Genomic DNA, 20,867 nt, shown 5'->3' with positions numbered 1-20,867 from the left:
TTTTGTTGACTGTGCTTCCTGTGTCCTTTTTTTAAGCTTTGTCATGCTGGTTTCTGTTCCACCTATAATCTCTTCACCACTTTTTTTCACAGCACAACCAATCATTGTTGTGTCCTCGTTGTCTCCTTTCTTTGCTTCTAGTGTCTTATTTTTTTATCATAATTTCAGTTCATCATAACTGCAATGTCCTCTGAATTATTAATCATCATAGAAATGAATAAAAAAAATCGATTTCATTACAAAAAAGCGTTAGAAACTTTAATGTGTGATCAGTAATAATAATAGTGGATGGTAGACCACAGCTTTTTGAATGTTCAGATATACATGTATATTAGGGTGATGAAATTAAATCTGAAAATTGATTGTGTTTTAAAAGCTACATTGCGTTATTCAAATTGCATATACAGCACACACACACACACAAATATATATGAACTTTGAGAAAAAAAACATAAGTAAACTTTAAGAACTATAATTAGCATGGGTTTAAAAATGACTTGTAAAATGACAAAAAAATATATAGTAATCTTAGTATATGTATTTTTTTGACTATCAATCCTAAAGATAAAAAAATTCTCCCTACAAATACAAAAACCTTTGTTTTGCAAATAAAAAAAATGACCATATATAGTAAGACTTTTTTCTCCAATAAGGATAATGTGTAAATAAGTGTATTTAATATCCCTGTAAATAAATAAATATATTAATATAATAATTTAGTCATTTGATTTTTTCCTTAAAAAAATATACAGTAAAAAGACAATTAAATATACAGATACAGGTAATTAGGTGATGATCTAAAGAATCTCATAGTAAGGCAATTTAAAACGACCATTTTGTTTGCTGCGTATAGTAAGGCAATTTAAGAAATAAAAAAAGACCCATTTTTTTGTTGCTGTGTATAATAAGGCGACTACAAAAAACAACCATGTAAGACGTTTTGCAATGCGTAGTTGAAAAAAATGTTGTCTGTTGCCCCATGAGGAGTATAACAGTATTGCATAAGCAATGCTGTTTTTTTTTTTTTTTTTAAGATTGAGCATGTTTTTATTAGAAAGTGCACTTTGTATCTGTGTCATGTGATCCAGAGTTCAACTCGCTCACTCTGTTGCATGTTAACGATTACACACACACGCTGATTAAATCCTGTGACAAAGTTGACCAGGTGGCCACTTTGTTTTTGACGTTTGTTGGGCTCTCGCTCTCGCTCATTTTTGCCCTTATCCGAAATTATGTCGTCACTTGCTTTTTTGCTGCGATTTGCCTCCGGTTTCAGATGTACGCGTGGACTTGAATGCAGCTCAAGCTGGCTTCAGAGCCATCGGTAAGTTAGCCATACCTGACCCGCAAAACAAACATTCTTTTTTCGCAAAAAACGACCATGGAAGGTTTGTTTTTCGCAATTTTTTTTGCGGGAAAACAAGGCTTTTTGTGAGAAAAAAACTCCCCTGTATAGTAAGTTATTTTCTTTATTGTTAAAAAGGACCATGGCAGGCTTGTTTCACTAAAATTGACCATGTATAGTAACGGTCACAAAAAAATAAATCTAATAGTGCTTTTTTTTCCGTTAAATAAACAACCATGTGTATTTTTATTTTATTTTTTTTTTGCATAAAAAGAGCAAATATAATAAGAATTTCTTTCACCAAAATATAACCATGAATAGTAAGGCTTTTTTTTCATTAAAAACATGACTTTTTTTCTCACAAAAAACATCCATGTAAGCTAAGGCTTTTATGGCAAAAAATATATATTTTTACAAAAAACAAAAATGTATAGTAAGACTTTTTCAAAAAATAAACACGTTTTTTTTCTTTTTTGCAAGAAATGATCATGTATAGTAAGGCTTTCTTTTTCACTAAAACACCATGTATAGTAAGATTTTTTTTTCCACAAAAAATGTTTTTTTTTTTTTACATTTTTTGCAAAAAAATGACCTATGTATATAGTTGAGGCTTCTATTTTGTACAAAAACAATACGACTCGTAGTGCTTAAGAAAATAAACATCACGTCCAAAAGATCATGCCCTCACCCCTGAATGCATTGTAGGGGGGGGGGGGGAATCATGATATATGGTGAGGTGGTTATTTATTAAAAAAAAAAAAAAAAACAGTATAAAAAGTAAAAACTTGGCAAAAAAACGCACAGTAAGGGTGTTTTTTTTTCTCTGCAAAACCAAGGCTTTTTTTTCCACACAAATAACATGCACAGTAGGGGATTTATTTTCATGCAAAAATAATATGTGCAGGCGGGTATTTTTTTGCACCAAAATCTTCTTTCCTTTATTTTTTTTTTTTGCGAAAATGAATCCCCACAAAATGTTTTACTCAACAATTTGTTGACTTAAGCAACTATTTTGATACCGTGACTGTTGCTTAACAACCATATTTAAAACCCTCTCTATTTTAAAAGCCTCTTGTTTAAAAAAAAGTAACCTTTTTAAAAGTATTCAGAAGAAAACGTTGTTGTCTTTTTTTGGCTTACCGTGCGCACTCAGGCGGTTGCACGTGGACCACCCCCCATGTCAACCGTCTCTGAGCAGCAGCTACGTGCACGGCACGTCCACCGTCTCGTTGCTCTCCATGACCATGGGCCAGAGCCTGGAGGCGGCCGCCCGGCGCTGGCCCCAGCGCGAAGCCGTCGTCTTCCTGCAGGAGGGCATCAGGAAAACCTTCTCGGACTTTCAGCAAGATGTACGTTTGCCAATTAGTAACTGTAGCTTTATTTCTAATAAAGTACCAAATAGAATGAGGCATTCAAATAAAAAAAACAAGTATAATCCCCTCCCCGGCTGCGCAGGTGGACCAGGTTGCGGCGGGGCTCCTGGCTCTGGGCCTGCAGCGAGGGGATCGTCTGGGCCTTTGGGGCCCCAACATGTATGAGTGGATCCTGTTCCAGTTTGCCACAGCCAAGGCGGGAATCATCCAGGTCAGCTTGAGTGGATGAAATTCATTTTGCTTAACAGAGAAGGACTTTCAATGTTTTTCGTTTGTTACCTCTGCCAAGTAGTGTGGAGCTAAGCTTACAGAAAATGTAATTGCTATACCCACGTCATGTCCAGTGTGATCATTTACACTTTGTCCCGGCAGGTATCCTTAAACCCGGCCTATCAGCTCAAGGAAGTGGAGTTCACGCTCAGAAAGGTTCTTGTTGGTTTGTTTTATGTGGCTGTCCAGCGTATGTCTGACTGAAATCTGAGTATTGTGCCGTGTTGTTGCACTGCAGGTGCAGTGCAAGGCGGTGGTTTGTCCCAGCAGCTTCAAGACGCAAAAGTTCAGCGAGATGCTGAGGCACATCTGCCCAGAAATCAGCACGACACCGCCGGGAGCAATTCGCAGCTCCAGGTAACAACGAAACAATACATACATATTATATATACAGTAATCCCTCGCTGTATCGCGGTTCATCTTTCACGGGTTCTCTGCTTCAAGGGTTTTCTACAGTGTGGATATCTTTTTACAGCGCATTGTGCTCTGAATCCTGATTGGCTCAGGGGCTTTACTGTTGTCTCGAAATAAAATATTGACGCTGTACTGTATTGATTTTTCACTTGTAAATTTATTACAAAAGGCAAGAGGATCCAAAAGCTTGCTTTTGTCTTTCCTGTGTCTCTCCTGTGCCCGTGTGGCTCAGCTCAGCACATACGTTGCAAACGTGCTCGTAAGCACATTGATTGACAGCTTGGGCTCTTGGAGTTGATCACGTGACTCGTAGGCGTGCCGGGAGAAAACGCACACACCCAGTCTGTGTGCCTGTATAGAAAGCAACGGAGAAATGCACAGCTTTGGAAATCTGAATTTTACCTAGTTGTCTTTTGTAATAAATTTAACTTTCTAGTGTATTGTTATGATATAAGAGGCTTCACTTTAATTCGATGTCCGGGCATATCCGTTTATAAAAATCTTCTTGCTCAGAAAAAGAAAGAGTTCGGACATTACTCATAACAATGTGCGGGTTCAGGACGAAGAGGCTTAGCTGGGGCTGTAAAACACGCGAGTGACAATGCTTCCCACTTTGGATTACTATATTAAAATGATTGTTTTAAACAAATTTGGGGCTTTAAAACCGGTTTTGATTTTTGGTTTTACTCTATAGTTTAGTATTGCATTGTAAAATAATGAAAAAAATAAAGCTGGCTACCTCACGGATTTCACTTTGCGCATGTTATTTTTGGAACGTAACCCCCGCGATAAACAAGGGATTACTGTACATATATATATATATATATATATATATATATATATATATATATATATATATATATATATATATATATATATATATATATATATATACATACAGTATATGTTAATAAGCATGTACTTGGAGGTTGCCAGACCTGCGCATGGTGATCGTGACGGACAGGCGAGAAGCAGGCATGCTACACATGGACGACGTTCTCCAAGCTGCCGAGAGCGGTCACCGACGCCAGCTGAGCGAGCTTCACGGCAAGCTGTCATGCGACGACGCCATCAACATTCAGTTTACCTCCGTGAGCCCGAAGTTCGCTTTTGGGGTTGTTGCCTCCTGTGACGTCCTCAGGCATCCTTTGTTATTTTTTCAGGGCACCACTGGCAACCCCAAGGGAGTCACGCTGTCCCACCACAACATGGTCAACAACGCTTACTTCGTGGGGCTCCGAGCAGGTTACCACTGGAGGGTCAGTTCTACTCATTACTTGAGATACGAGTATCCAATTTTGGCCATTGTTAGGGTTAGGGTTTTGACTTCTGAATACAAGCGGTGGTGCAATCCACGTAGAACGCAAAAACAAAACGCTGCTTCAGACTAATATTTTTATCCTCTGAGAAGAAGCACTAATACCGCTGCGGCTTATTGAGTAAGAGTGAAAGATGACGCTTTGCTCTGACCTTTTGTTTTCCCGTCAGCCCCAGGTGCGGGTGTGCATGCCGGTGCCATTGTACCACTGCTTCGGTTCAGTGGTGGGAAGCATCTGCATGGCCGTGCACGGCGTCACGCTGGTCTTTCCCTCCACCGCCTACGACAGTCAAGCCAACCTGGAGGCCATGCACAAGGAGAAGTACAAAATGCTTCCTGTTTCCTCCTATGTACTGTAAACGAGGCACACAACTGCACTGCATGACTAACTGACAGTCATTTCCTTTGATGACTTACAAAATAAAACTAACACCATATGGATGGTAAATAAATCAACTCTGGGTAAAATGTACAAAAACAATCTGACTTGTAAATTTAATTGGGAAATTATTTTAAAAAAAAACACAAAATTTATCCATTTAAAAAAAAATGTGAATACTTGTTAAGTACTGTATATGATTTTAAAAAATACAAGTGGAATATATAAAACTAAATTGAAATTTAACCCATTTTAATATTTTTACAGGAAAATATGTTTTTTAAAAATGACGCTTGTCGTGTGCTACTTGAATATATTATTGAAATATATTTGAAATGTCACTTTTTTCATGTACTTGGTAGTTGAAAAAGAACGGAATGAAACTATTTGTAATATAAATAACAACTAGAAAAATAAACCACCATGCGTCTACCATGTACATAGTATTGAAACCATAACACCCCAAATTATGATTAATTATTATGATTGTAAAAATGTTTGTACAGTATATATTTCAAAATGTCACTTTTGATCTTGAACCTAAAAAAAATGAAAATGCTTATAGTGTAAATTATAGCATTCTCTGTAGATGTGTGTGTGTATATATATATATATATATATATATATATATATATATATATATATATATATATATATATATATATATATATATATATATATATATATATATATACATATTTTTTTTAGGTTTTTAGGGGGAAATTACTGGTACTAAATAATTATATGAGGAAGTAATCAATTACTTGAACTAATTAAGTAGTAAGTAATCAATGACCTGTCTTATTTACCAAAGTTATCCATTACTTCAGTAAGTTCTTTAGTATTTGATTACTTGAGTTAAGCACTTAAGGACATCAAGTTATTGTTTACTTTAGTGCGAAAGTATTTGATTACTTTAAGACCTAATGACCTAAAGTAATTAAATAATTTAATACAAGGAATTCTTAGACCCTCCTTTAGCCAAAAATGTGAAAATTTTGACCCCAAAAAAAAAAAAAAAATTAAGCACCTGGTTTTGAATGTCTGGACTCCGAAAAAAAAAAAAAAAAGTTAAAATATGTCTTTGGGACTGAATGAGTTAAATTAAGACTCTTGTCTATGAAGGTGCACTTTCGTCTACGGAACTCCAACAATGTTCACCGACCTGCTGGGCCTACCAGATCTGGAAAAGTACGATTTGTCCTCAATGGAAGGCGGTAAGACAACACACAAGCGCTTGCTGAACTTTCCACTTCATTAATACTCGTGTGAATTCAATGAATGAATATGCGCTTACGCTTCAGGCATCATGGCGGCGTCCCCGTGCGCCCCTGAATTGGTATCTAACGTGAGGACAAAGCTGAACGTGAAAGACATCATGGTGAGCCACGTGATTAGATACACCTGCAGAATCTGATGCTGACGATGTCACCAAACCATTGTGGTTCAGGTCGGCTACGGCACCACGGAGAACAGCCCCGTCACCTTTTTGGGTTTCCCGCTGGACAACGACCGGCTCAAGCTCCACACGGTCGGCTGCGTCATGCACCACCTGGAGGTATGGACGCACTTTATGGGGGGGTGGACACTATTTCTGGTACTCAATTGACTACTGACGGCAGGCCAAGGTGGTGGACGTGGACACGGGCGAGACGGTCCCGCTGGGGGCCACGGGCGAGCTGTTGATCCGGGGCAGCTGCGTCATGCACGGATACTGGGACGAGCCCGACAAGACCCGTGAGGTGCTCGGACTCGACCGCTGGTACAGGACCGGGTGAGACCAGCTACCTCTGAAGACAACAGAGTTATCCTGATTCATATGTTCATCATATTGCTATTCATTTAGAGTAGTTTTTTTCAAATTGTGGGGCGGATCCCTGGGGAACAGGCGTCACTTTTGCTGTGTAAGGTGTAATTGCACATCCAGGGCACCAGGTGGTGCAATGGCACGCTCATTGTCAAAGTCTGTTTCAGAGTTAGATATGTATTTAACTCATGCAATCCCAAAGACATTCGATCCCATTTATTCTTATGTTGTACTGAATATTTTTACGTTTTTGGCTTGGAGGAGGGTGTAAAAAAAACCTGGAACTAAATGAATTCAATCAATCAATTACTTTAGGCAAATACTGACTTTTGTATGTGAAGCAATTTTAGTACATAATTACCTAAAATAATCAATTATTTTAGTACTTAATTACCTTTTATTAAATTGGTACCAGCTATTTTTGGAACTCTTTGAAAAAATACTGTACATCTTTGAGATTGAATGAGTTAATTGCTAAAAGAAAACTAAATAAATAAAAGTTGTCCAAAATTGTTCATTGTTTGCAAATCCACTCACAAATAACAAAAGACATATGTACTTTATACTTGTGTGTTTAGTTTATTCCACTGGAATCGTTATAACCTCCTGGGTCAATTTGGCCCGAGACATTTTTAGTCCCCCAAACATGTCTCAAAAGTGTGTACTGTAATCTTTGTGTAATCATTTTTAGCCAAGCAGAAACTCAATTAAATAGACGGAGGTGGTAATTCTTGTGTAATCCGCTAGAGAGAGCCCGTGTACTACAAAAGACAAAGACCACAGATTTCATACCTTTGTACAAAGTTGCCAGCTTTTCAGTGTCCTTTTGTGAGTTTTTGTTTGTTTGTTTGTTTGTTTGTTTTTTTGGGGGGTGTAGGGACATTGCCAGCCTGAACGCCCTGGGCTACTGCTCCATCCAGGGCCGCATCAAGGACTTGATCATCCGAGGCGGGGAGAACATCTACCCCGTGGAGATCGAGAGGTTTCTTTTCACTAATGACAAAGTGCACGAAGTGCAGGTACGAACGCATTTCTTTCACCCAGAGTCCTGGACAATGTACGGTTTGGACGCAAATATCAATGTTGTCCCCAAGGTAGTGGGAGTGAAAGACGAGCGCCTGGGGGAGCAGGTGTGCGCTTGCATCAGGCTCAAGGAAGGACAAACGTGCACAGAGGACGAGATACGAGCCTTTTGCAAAGGCCAGGTGACGACGATTCCGACATCCCAAAAGCGCCAATGTTTTGGATTTGATAAAGACTAACTATCATATCATTTATACAGTCGAAGAATTACCCCCAGTGTATTTATTCTTTAATACTCTCCTAAAGTTGAACATGCGTTAGAGTGAATATAACTATGTATCTTCTATACAATTACAATATAGACAAAATTTGCCTGTTAGCCTAGTTAGCAATCAATATCAGCATTTGCATGCTAGCAATTACATTTAACAAACCTTTACATTTGACAAACGCCCCTCCCAGTATTGTTATTTTTTTAGTCATTTACTCAGGTTGAAAATATGTGTGTGTGTGTGTGTGTGTGTGTGTGGGTGTGTGTGTGTGTGGGGGGGGGGGGGGGGGGGGGGATTCTTATAACTATGTTCCATGGATATGATTTTATTTTTGCGGTATTTGCATGTTTTTTTTCCTCTAAGTATGAGGCATGCCTTTTCCTCTTTACAATGATAGAACAATGTCATTTTTTTCAATTGGAATTTTTTTTTATAATTGGAGTTTTCTCCCTTGCTGCCATTGCAACACCGCTAGAAATGTAGAAAACAGTGGAAAAAACATGGTTCCAGTGGATGTTTTTAGTTGATGTTTATTAGAAGTGAACTTACCCGACATGGTCAACTTTTCCTTTCCCCCTAGCTCCAATATTTGATGCACAATTGTTGTTTGCTTTACCTTTTAGATTTCACACTTCAAAATCCCCCACTACGTGGTGTTTGTGGACAGCTACCCCATGACCGCCTCCAGAAAGGTAAGACAAGGAGCTCCTTAACTCAATTTTGCCATTTAAGGAGTGAGGACTTAAAAATCACTGCCAATAACCATGGCACTAAGACGCCTGTGCTCTCCTTCTAGGTCAAGAAGAACATTCTAAAGGTGGACATGGAGAAGCATCTGGGCCTGTAGCTCAAAGCATTTGAATGACAATAACTCCAGAAGAAAGCGGGAACACAACCCCAAAGGAACCGCTGCGTGACATGCGCACAAAAGGACAAACGCTGTCGCTCATGTCAATCTTTATTTATTCAAACAAAGTTAAGATCATTCTGCGGCAGCGCAAACCGCCGCTCACCGTTTACACACATGCCGTACAAACCGGGAAAAAAATAAATAAAATGGACCTTAATGTGGACATCGTGTAACAAAAGTGGCGACACAATCATCCTCGCGAGCTTTGCACGTTTGAAGAAGCAAGTGTCGGTAACAGGCAGCCATTTTAATGCTTGAAATAACGATTGATTCTCAATACTGGACGAGTTTTATTTAAAAATTACATCAATTTTTTTTGATGGCGCACAACCGAAGTGGGCTTGCACATGAGCTGTGGGGTACACCCTGGAAAGGTCACCAGCCAATCACAGGGCACATAGAGAAAACGAATAACCATCACATTCACAATCAATTCCAGTTTCAACAGTAAATTTATGTTCAAGACTGGACAAGCTTTGTTTTTTTTGTTTTTTTTCCACAGCGCTCATCCTCAGTGGGCTTGCACATGAGCTGTGGGGGTACACCCTGGAAGTCACCAGCCAATCACAGGGGATATTGTTAACCATTAACCCTTACTCACGTTTACTATTTCAACAGTAAATTTATGTAATTATACTTATGTGTCTTTCTTTGTGTTGTTGCCAAATTGTTGGTGTTGGATCTAAAGGGCCAGCTGTACCGATCACTGCCAATATGCCAAACTGAGGTAAATTTTCCATTGTTAGCACACGGAAAAAAAAAAAAAAAAAACATGTTTAGAAAAAGACACACTCCACAAGCGTGCGGCTTAACCGCACTTTGGCTACGAGGCTCGGAACGATCAACATTCACTTCAGTCATAAGTGTGGACGTGGGGTGGCAACCCCCCGCCCCCCAACATGCGAGAGAATACTGCATTGTTGTAAAGCTTACAGTGAGATAAGTTAATGCCAATGCATCCCTTTTCGTTAAATAGAATACATTCGGAACGGGGGGAGGAGAAGTCGCCGAACTGTGCAAATGACGGGAGAATTAGCAAAGTCCGACAGGACCTTTTGTCGGTGTGTCACCGCCGCCGAAAGAAAAAAAAAAAAAGGCGGGACCACATTGGCATCGGACAAAGCGCAGTGTCACGCGCATGCGACAGAAACTCAAAACAAAAAAATGTGTAGAGACGCATCCTGTAGTCAAGTCTCTTGTGCAAACACACACCCACACAACCATTTTGTGTCCTCTGATTGTCCCGTGGTCACACGCTGAGGGGAACCAGGCCTGGCGGGGAGACGGTTCTGGAGGTCAGGGGGCTGGGGTCAAGTCCGTTTACGGTGCTGGTCCCAAGAAAAAAAAAAGGCAGAAACGATTACAATTTTGATGTGTGCGGGCGGTACGGCGAGGCAGCGGGCTCTCACCTTTTATCAAAGTAGGTGGTATGTAGGGCGTGCGAGAACTTGGCGGCGTTGCCGTTGACCAGGCCGCCGTTTTCCACCGGGAGGCTTTTTCTGCTCTTCTGGTCTTTGGCGAAGCTCCTGCAGGCGGCCAGTTTGGACTCCAAAGCCTGCCAAGCAAACGTCGTTATTGAACGGCAAACTGTCTGCCGGAAAATTGTCTTGACGGCGAAGAGGACGCACCCCGACTTTCCTCAGCAGATCGCCCACGATGTTGAGGGCGGAGAGTCGGGCTGAAGGTGTGAGGGACGAGCTGCCGCAGCCGTTGGTCAATGCTGCTAAACGCACAAACAAGTAATTAGTACAGCACGTTAAAATCGTAGCAGGTAAGATAACCGCAGCAACAAGTGTTCTTGCGACTTCAAAATAAAGCTTTATCTTCCCAATAAACATACAGGTATCAATAACTTGGTACCCTTTTGGTTTTCAAGATTAACGGCTGATTTGACTTATCACCGATGTTGACAACACTATGTGGTCCTGAAATCAAGTTCAACTGCTAATTATGCTAACCAGCATGCTTAAAAAAAAAAAAAAAGACTTCTTTATGCCGACATTGTATTACATAGCGCCTGATGTGAGCAATTAGCGGTGCCTCCAACATTAGCAGTGAGCTGCACTTTATGCTAGCAGCATTAGCGGCTCGCAGCACACAACCGCACCGGTCTTAGTGTCGGAACCGATATTAAGATAGTGGCGCTAGCTGTGGTGAACAGCACAAGATGTTAGTGATTAGCAGGTAACATCACACAGTTGCCACATATAGGCTAGCAAGAACCGACAAATTATTCTTCAAAGGCATTTAATGACTCAAGTGACAAGAGTTGCCGTTTCCACTGATCACTTTTGAACAAACCAGGCTTATTTAAGCCAGCAAAATTGCTACTGTGGTTCGGACCTCACTCACTGTTTCATAAACAAAATGGTGAGATGGTTGTCTTACATCCAACCATGGTGTCCAAATCCGGTCCTCAAGGGCCGCTGTCCTGTATGTTTTCCAGGTTTCTTTCTGACACACCTGATTCAAATGATCAACTCATCAGCAAGCTCAGCAGAAGCCTGATAACGATCCTGATCATTTGAATCAGGTGTTTTGTGGAAAGAAACCTGGAAAACCTGCAGGACAGCGGCCCTTGAGGACCGGTTCTAGAAAGTAGTAAAAATAGTAAAAATGAAAGTAATAAAACTAGCTGCCACACAGTGTAAATGTCAGTAAATTTAAATTGAAGTAAAAAAAAATGTTGATCATCTAAAAATGACACTATAATTTGTTGACAGTAAATGAGTTAAGTGTAAATGCATTTTAAGTCTCCCGTATTCATAATTGTTATTCAACCAAGCATACAAATAGTAAATACATTTTTCTTTTTTAGCTGAATACCCAATTATCCATTTTCTGTAGGATGTCCAACCACCAAAACATTCAATAGCTACAGCCCTTGTTTTAGGGCCAAAAAAGCAACCATGAGATACAGTATATCTAATCTAATGATATAATTGTGGCGATAAGAGTACCCACCTTTAGGGCTTACGAAGGGATGCTCGGTGCCGTGTCCCACCGGCGTGGCAGGCAGCGAGAGCGACGCTTGCGTGGCCGAGTCCACCTTGTCCAGATCCAAGGTGGGCGAGCTGGGCGCCGACATCCTGTCGGTCGTCCTCTCCCGCACCGCCAGTTCCTGCCGGAGGTCTGTGGATGAGAACAGGTGTCACCAAGTCAACACTACTTTTATGATGCTTTTTTTTTCGTTTTTTTGATGGAGTCTTTACCTCGCGCTTCGTCTTTGAGCCTCTGCACAGACACCAAGAGGGACTCCTTCTCGTCCAGCTCGCTCTCCAGGAAGGCGTTCCTCTCGATGGCTTGGTTTAAGCGGCCTTCAAAGTCCTCCAGGGACACGATGGTTGCCCTGCGCAATGGGAAATAAAAAATATGTACTGTAATCACCAGTATTAAAAAAAATATATATATATAAAAAAAACAGTAAATGCGAGTCGCACCTCTTGGCTCGTTCAAGGTCGTCATTGGCCTGCTCCAGCTTGCGCACGGATTTGTGGAGCTGTTCCTTGCTGCTCCGCGTCCGGCCCAGGTCGTCCTCCAGCACCGATATCCGCTCATAGCTCTGAGCGTACTGCTTCTCCAGCTTTTCCTGGGGTGACAGAACGAGATGATGTTGAGCATCACATAAAGTACAAATACCAGTGGGATTTAAATCCGAAATACCATCATAGCCCCCTTAATTTGGCGATATTTTCTATGTTACCGTGTATAAGACACACAAAAATGAAAGCAAAACAGAATAAATCTATTCTTTTGTAAACTCTTCATATTTTCTTGTTATTATATCTGTAAGTTATATCGTATTTGTTGAATGTTTAGCATGTTTCAGAATTCCCCTATTGTGAGCGGTCAGTGAAGACCTCGCCAATGTTGAATGCGGTCTAAACGGTTTTCCTTTTCCTCGCGATGAGGTTCGAGTTCATTTTAAAGTAAATAACCCGCACTTGAGCAGCATCCGTATTTCACCAAGTTTTTGATTGTGTGTATATGCCAAAAGACCGCTATTAATAAACGAGTGAAATGAATGCCTTTTCATGTTCTCTTACCGGTGTACTGTGAATTAACTTTGACATGGTCCTCTCCGTTTTAGCAATATTCCTGTGTGTGTACAACAGTGGACTCGGACATTGGTCCAGTCTGCTCGCTTCTTTAATGAAAATAATGCCAAAACAACCTCAGCTAACACGAGATACCGTTCGCTGCAACAGGCACTTGTTGCTAACAGGCAATTGATACCGCCCTCTATCTCGCCCCATTACAGTAATTATGGTAAGTAAAAATACGGCCGAAGTAAAAATGCACACCTCTGCATCCAAACTTAGCTTTTGTGGCTGACAGATCAATATTCGACAAATGGTGTTGAATAAAAAAAATCTAAATTTTAAGTTACCTTTCATAGGACGCAACCATGCTTTTTTAGGCCTTCATTTTTGGAAAAATTTTGCTTCTTATATTTGGGAAATTACAGTAATCGATACATTGCAATCCAGGCAATCTAACATCAGCCATATTAGAGTAGAAAAAATATTGGAGTACGAAATTTGAGAAATGTTGACATTTTGGTTCAATATACAGGTAAATATTTGATACACTAGAAAACATATACCAGGTTATTTAAAAGAAATAAATGAATAAATAAATGAAAGCTAGCATTCTTTCCCTGTTGTAATTCTCCTAAGTACATCACAGTGTCCCATCACTAAGTGTTATTTTTAGAACAGAACTGTGGACCACTCATGGGCTACGTTCAGCCAGCAGTTTGAAGTGACCCAATTAAGATTTTTTGCCCCCATCCAACCAGTATCTGATCTTTTAATGGCAGTTTGACAACACTCTAACCTACGCCACTTGGGTATGTGGTCCTGAAACCGATCCATATCTGACCCGCATGTAATCAACGAGTGACACGCGACACAATTCTGCGCTTAAAAAGAGGGAAGCAGGTAGAAAAACCTTTACAACAATGGGAGGCGAGGCCAAAAACCTCACCCTTCTCCTCCTCAATTTCTGCCTTAATTGTAAAAGACTAAAAATATTCTGGCTCCAGTCTGACGGGCATTTCAAAACTGCTAATTACTCAATTCGGCCATCCGTTTCGGTACTCTCGTAAACACTAACTTTAAGCACGCCTGCTGTGTGGGACGTCACAGCGTCCTCGATTTGCATGCGAGACAGTTTTGGGTTATTTATATTTTACACACAGGTTGACAGTGAGCATTAAGTCATGCTATGTGAACATATTGTTCTGGATAAATTAGTACTGGCTGGCACACATCCCTCCTCTCTCTGCTAACCACGAAAGAGGTGGGGAAAATAAGTAACTGGTCCTAATTAACTTCTAAGAGACAACTCAGTTACATAGCTCTGCTGGCGGCCAATCATATTGTTCCCTGCTTAAAAGCCATCTTTAGAAAACAAACAAACTAAAACAACAAAAAACTTTATTACACATGGCAGTCGTAGCAGTTTGTCAAACTGATATTTTTCAACCACGGTAAACCCCAACCAGTAATCTGCCTAAGATTAAACATGAACCAAATATCTCCACGGCAGTAAACTTGAAATGAATGGCGACCTAACGAGCTAAACTCAATTGGCCAGCCTTATCTCAACACTGCATGGCACACCAAAGACACTGGACTCTAATGAAAGATGAGCCGTTACGCAAGCACCAGGTGACTTTGCCGGCGCCGTAATCCGCGAGCCGGCCAAATCCCCCAAGAAGTCAGCGGTTACCTTGAGGTTGTCCACCTCGTTCTTCAGCCGCTCGTTCTCGCTCTGGAGTTCGCGCAGGCGGTGTTCCGCTTGGCCCAGCTGCGCCTCCAGCTCAGCCTCCAACTCTTGGCTGCCCTCCTGGAACTCCTGCAGTTCCTCCTGGGCGTCGTGGCAGCTGTGCAGCACAAACGTCGACGGGGTTAAAACAAACGGCCATTGTCCATTCATTGGCAGCTGACCGGCCGCGTGATGGCGGCTCTGGAAAAGTGGCTTTTGTCTTGCCGGAGGCCTCGGGCGCTCGCTGTTCTAACAGCTTCATCTTGATTTCACCACAAATAAATAGCACACCAGCAGCGGTGTAATTTTGGCGGATTTGTTTCTGCTAAAGAAGACTGAGTGATGTGCTCAGGATTGCTGACCTATGGCTACTGCTTGTTCAAAGCTCGCTGAGGCCCACATCATGTGTGTGACAGCTGTACGCACGCGAGTGTGTGCGCCGAGGCCAGGGAGTGTTGAGGAAATGAGAAATAGGATGGAAATGTTGCAAAGGGATGCTATACTTGTACACAGAATGGCCAGCTAGTTCACATATTGCTGGTAGATAAGGAGGACATTTTCCTGAAATAAAATCTTCAATTTTACAATAAGCTGATTTCCATTTTTTTCATTATTTTGGACAGAACACACAAATGACAACAACCCATTTCTAAGTAGGATTACATTTTTATGTCAATGATTTTATTGTATTCCTCTTATCTCTTTATTTCTACTATACAGTATGTACACTTTAATGAGGATCGAGGGGTGTAGTGTGAGTATTGGGATTGGGCCAAAATGGACGCCCTGCCCACTGGACTGAATGAAAACAATTGGGCTTTGGCGGCTTGAGTCATAGTCTACAAATGCAAAATTAATCAGTATTAATCAGTAAATTTGGGGGTTGATTTCACCCTTAACTTATACACTGCCAGATCATTTAAAACTTATTTTAGTTTTGATTCACATTAGAGCCCCAAAGATAGGATAGGATATTGTCTTTAGGCCGATGCAGATTTTAGCAGAAAAATACACCCATTACTGATTAATCGCCCGATTAATTTGAACAACTATGATTAATAAAACCGCATTTGTTTTAACCGGATGCATTTCAAGGTGTTAATGACATGCAGATTTTCACTATATGTGGCCCTGATTGTAAATAACATCTGCCACACAAACACAATGTTTAAAGAAAATATATATATATATATAATTTAAATGTTAGTGTACATAAGGGTAAACTTCAATTCACCAGCAAATATCAGCCATATAGCAGACTATTTTTGGTCAATGTTTGAAGGGCCATCATCAACCGATTTCATTACACACCCTAATTTACATAACTGTTAATGGTCAAGTAAAACGGCAATGAATGACTTATTTGCCTTTTCTAGGTCTGCTTTCGTGTCACAAAAAATATTGTGAGCATGTTTTCCACTCAAGTTTTCTTTTTACCGAAAATGAATGGCACAAGTTTCCTTTTGAAAAAGAGTCATTCAAGGGGTCGTACAAGTCACAAAATTGACAAGCGTGATTGTGTTTTAGCTCATGTTTGCCCGCAGCTAAGTTAGTGGAAGCAATGCATGTCAAAAGGCACATTTTGTACAGAAAAAAAAATAGATTAAAAACAAAATCACCCTCCTGAAATGAATTAATAAAATCGATTTATCGCCGAGCATTATGTCTGATTTGGGCGTGAGATTACACACAAACACACAGTGGAAGTTGTTGTGACATCAGCTGATCACATTAGAGCTGTGAATGAGTGGTTATGGCAAGCGGTTCCAAACATACCAACGTCAGCCCTTTAAAGCCACTGTTCAACATTCCTTCCCCACTTTCAAAACCAAATAGCATTTGGGCCACGGAAAAAAATCACATACAGTAGTGAGAGCCTTAAAAAAAATGATGGTGAAAGCAAAAGTATACATTTGCATGTCCAAAACTACACTGTGGGGTTTTAAAAATTTTAAGATTACATCATTTCCTCTTGAGCAAAGAAACACTGACGCATTTCACAAGGTTTGCCTTGTCATTGACCTTAAAAGGGATGGATGATCTTTGAAGCAACAGACACAGCTGCGAATATTTAAAAATAAAAAAAAAAAATTAGTGGAAAACCAAATCATCAGCAACTTTGCTGCAGGCTTATTTGGAACTTTTTGCCTCCAAAACAAATTCGGTCGTCAAGGGATTGAATGCGTTTTTCCCCCCGCAGCGGTGCTGATCACTTCAAAGTCCAAGCAGTGAATCAACGACGACACGGTTACATAAGTCACTTGCACAGAAAGGGCTTAGTAAGCAAACGCTTGCCCTGTCAACATGCACATACATGTGACGTACCTTTTCTTATAGTGGAGGGCTTGGGACTTCCAATAATCGACTTCTTCGTCCTTTGTGGAAAACTTGGGAATCATCTCCGTGTCCATGTCAGGACTTCCTGAGAAACAAACGGAGACATTAGCGTCAACGTCAGCCTCGGACAATCGAATGCTTGGCGGACTGTGAAAGTTGGCCTACTTTTCCGCAACTATTTCATAGCAGGCGCTTCCACGCATACAAAGATGGACTTAACCCTGATTCCATTAAACCTCTGATCTCTTTTTGCACTTTTGACTTTTAGTGAGCCGTCGAGGACTGTGGTTTTCAAATGAGGGGGCGTGTGAAATTTTAACAGTGTTTCAAATCTAGTTTAATGCTTTATTATGGTGTGACAGGTACACTAAACTTCAATTCATCCATTCTTTTTCTAGAGCCGCTTATCCTCACAATGGTAGCAAGCTTGCTGGTGCCTATCTAAGCTGACCCCAGCAGGCGGGAGACACCCTGAATTGGTTGCCACTCACCCAATCACACCTAAGGACAATTTAGTATGTCCAATAATCCTGCCACGCATGTTTTTTGACTGTGAGAGGAAGCTGGAGAGCCCGGGGAAAACCAACGCGGGCATGGGGATAACGCTCAAACTCTACACAGAAAGGCCAGCGATGGCTGGATTCGAACTCCGTTCCCTTAACTGTGAGGCGGACCTGCTAACCACTCTCCCACAAGCCGCCTGTACAGTACACTTTCCTTTTCAAATTAGAAACAAATTGATTGGAACATGAACCAATTCATGTATTACTGTGTTCATGTGACTCCTTTGCAATTATTTGCAAATTAGTGTTTTTAAATTTAATATAGATGCGCACTGTCATTTGTAATGCAATTCTTAGCAGGTGAGGAATTGCTGTGTAAAATATGCCAATAGATATCACTATAAATGTAGTTCCAAAGATAATTAAATTAGATACGGATGGCAGAGCAGCCAAGTTTCAAGATTTTTTTCCTATGCAAAATAGCTTTGCGCTGGTTAGGAGATACATTCCTAGAGTATGCTCCATTTATTGAAATAGTGGACAATTATTTACCCCAGTGTTTTTTGACTAATGTGTGTTCCGCAAAATTTAATTAGGTGAGGTGGGGGGAATTATCCAATTCCATGTTTATTTTGTCATTTTTGGAAACAATGTGCCATTTTCAGCTGTGATAGTAGTGTGTTTTAGCGTAACCATGTAATAAATACTCTTCGCCAATAGGTGGCAACACAGTGCTTTGAAAAAGAATCTTAAGGTGTGTTATAAATAGTGTTTATTTGATTTTGTTCGCAAAACTTTGTTTGAAATGACTTTATATTGTAAATATATGCTACAGTTTCACATTTTAATTGTTTTTGGCTGGTTGTGTGCCTCAAGATTTTTCCAAAGAAAGAAAGTGTGCCTTGCTTAAAAAAAAGGTAGAAAAACACAGATTTACTCAACTACAGGGATTATCAGTCATCTATGATCATGACGCTACATTTTTTGTTAAAGTGATCATCACACTAATTAAAAATTCCCCTATTGTGGTACGAATAAAGATTATTCCGAGTATGTACTCAAGTATTCTACTCATTATCCTTTCGATCAACTGGATAAAAATAGATTTTACATTAGTAAACAATATCCTAAATGTAAGCGGCAGGTCTCATTTGGGTCCACTTTGTGTCACCAGCCTCACCCTCTACTGTAGGGCGACAAAAGGCAGGGCATAGCCTGGAGAGTGACGTGGGCGTCCAAGGATAAGAGTGCAGAATTGATTGCCGGTTAACTGTCTAACCCGTTGTGGTGGTGTGCGGTACACGTTTCACTTAATCTTCCATGTTAAGTGTCACATTAACAAACTTTGGAAAACATATTTTCACACAACTATTTTTGAAAGTGAGTCAACTTAAATCAGCTACCTTGCCATTTAAATGAATTATTCACACTTAACAAAGGCTCTGGAGAGAGTCTGCATTTAGTATTGCCCTCATGGAACTTTAGGTTTAGGAATAATAAACCTCTTCCCTGCTTGGACGCATGGTTTCTCCCATTTAAGCATTCCTAAGAGATGTCGTCATCACTGTTGAGTCACATTCGCATCATTGCACTCTTCCCTGGAAACCTCACGGGAAGCTGGAACCAAAACACGAGGGGTGGAGGGGAGGAAAAAAAAAGTATTCCATTGATCCATGCTTGTCTGCGTTAAGCGTAAGCTTCATGGGTATTAATACGGTTGCTGTTGCCACGGCAATCCAAATGAAAATTTTCAAGAAGGGTAACCACTCCTTGGAGAAAGATCTGAGCACACATGCTAAAATTATTCTTAGTAAGTATTATTCAGAGTTGTAGCTTTGGAAAAAGCATCCTATTACCTCTTTAAGACTATATTGGGAAATGGGAGTGGAGCTAAAATAATAATGCACATGTTTTGGCGCATGATGGTGATTTTTCTACACCAGATTTGACAAAACCGTTTAATACTAATGCATCCCCCAAGAAATAGAGAAAATCCTACTCAGACATGAATTTATAAGGGGAATGGTGTTTAAAAAAATTTGGCGTTTTTTGCAAGTTTATACAACCTCATGAGAAAAAAGAAAATTGTACAAATTTACCTTTTAAACTACACAGCGATACTTCGCTACGTTCTGGTTTGTACGTTCTGGTTTGGTTACTGCAGCATCACTTTGTTGCGATTTTTAAACATGGCCATAACTTTTTCTACTACCTCTGTCTTCCCTTTCTCTTAGAGCCATATATATATATATATATATATATATATATATATATGATCTCTACTAATTAAATTCATGACCATAACAATTGGCAGAGAACCAGCAAGCGGTTTACATCACTTTTTCCTCCTCCTACGTCAGATCAGACAAAACATTGTGATTTTATGTATGTTTTGTTTTTAGAGAAAAGAAAATTTAAGATCAATCTGTATTTCGTGGATTTTGATTACTGCGGGTATTTTGGAGAGCGTACCCCCGAGACAAACGAGGGAAAAACCGAATTCAGACTGGGATTTATAACGGGAGTGGGTCTTTAAAAAGAAAAAAAGAAAAAAAACACTCCTGACAACATGGGTACACGTCATTCGAAAAGATGATGAACTGTTACTGACCGTAACTGTTTGGAAACACCATGAATAATCAGGGGCCCATTTTATAATTGGAAACAATTTCTACGTTTGTCAAAAGTGACGATCGAGCCACCGTCACACGACGTCTAAATTTAGCTCCGAACGCCTAAGTCGGGAACGTCAATGAGGTAACCCATTGCAAGCATCCGTGTCAGCATTTCGGGACAAAAACAGATGTGGATTTGCGTTTCAACGAGAAGCCCAAAATATAAAGGCGAAATTTCAAAAACAAGCTAGCAAAACGGCGGTGACTCGATGAGGACGAAATCCTCTCGGTCGAAAATGCTCAAAACGTGAATAAAAGGAAATGAAATGTCACCTGTTCATGACAAACGGCTGTCAAATGGTTTTCTCGTTAGGGCGGCTCGTAACATCCAAACGCCGCTCACCGGTACACGCTTGTCCCTCGGGCCTGGCGAGCTTCCGAGCCCCGCTGTAGCTTGCTTTGCTTTTGCTCGCTTCTTGTGTTTAGGAAATTGCCAACGCGTCTCCCGGAAGCGACGTAGGTCCTGACT

The 20,867-nt window shown here is 40.4% G+C and overlaps 2 protein-coding genes across 4 annotated transcripts; one reads left to right on the top strand and one right to left on the bottom strand.

Annotated features, from left to right (window-relative positions):
* The first annotated feature begins 1,111 nt into the window (after positions 1–1,111).
* LOC148410264 (medium-chain acyl-CoA ligase ACSF2, mitochondrial-like) lies at positions 1,112–9,747 on the top strand. Of its 2 annotated transcripts, XM_088437216.1 has the most exons (16): positions 1,112–1,324; positions 2,499–2,694; positions 2,801–2,929; positions 3,091–3,144; positions 3,227–3,345; positions 4,331–4,493; positions 4,566–4,661; positions 4,891–5,042; positions 6,225–6,316; positions 6,404–6,480; positions 6,550–6,657; positions 6,722–6,873; positions 7,784–7,925; positions 8,001–8,111; positions 8,825–8,893; positions 8,998–9,747. In XM_088437216.1, the coding sequence occupies exons 1-16, from the start codon at positions 1,233–1,235 to the stop codon at positions 9,046–9,048; spliced, it is 1,803 nt and encodes a 600-aa protein (XP_088293342.1). In that variant the 5' UTR covers positions 1,112–1,232; the 3' UTR covers positions 9,049–9,747. The 2 variants fall into 2 exon arrangements, with proteins under 2 accessions (XP_088293342.1, XP_088293341.1); XM_088437215.1 differs by having other exon boundaries at positions 7,784–8,111.
* On the bottom strand, positions 9,148–20,838 carry ndel1b (nudE neurodevelopment protein 1-like 1b). Of its 2 annotated transcripts, none has more exons than XM_088437217.1 (9): positions 20,672–20,838; positions 17,209–17,305; positions 14,848–15,001; positions 12,552–12,700; positions 12,324–12,460; positions 12,076–12,243; positions 10,740–10,834; positions 10,521–10,666; positions 9,148–10,439 (listed from the first exon to the last, which is right to left on the bottom strand). In XM_088437217.1, exons 2-9 carry the CDS (start codon positions 17,292–17,294, stop codon positions 10,361–10,363), a joined length of 1,014 nt encoding a protein of 337 aa, XP_088293343.1. In that variant the 5' UTR covers positions 17,295–17,305; positions 20,672–20,838; the 3' UTR covers positions 9,148–10,360. The 2 variants fall into 2 exon arrangements, with proteins under 2 accessions (XP_088293343.1, XP_088293344.1); XM_088437218.1 differs by having other exon boundaries at positions 10,740–10,831.
* Between the last annotated feature and the right edge of the window lie 29 nt (positions 20,839–20,867).

The sequence above is a fragment of the Hippichthys cyanospilos genome, chromosome 16 (assembly GCF_059441005.1).
Source record: "Hippichthys cyanospilos isolate Australia breed blue-spotted pipefish chromosome 16, RoL_Hcya_1.0, whole genome shotgun sequence".
Classification (NCBI taxonomy): Eukaryota; Metazoa; Chordata; class Actinopteri; order Syngnathiformes; family Syngnathidae; genus Hippichthys; species Hippichthys cyanospilos.
Note: the sequence above shows the minus strand (reverse complement) of the source record. Positions and strands in the feature narration are given on the sequence as shown.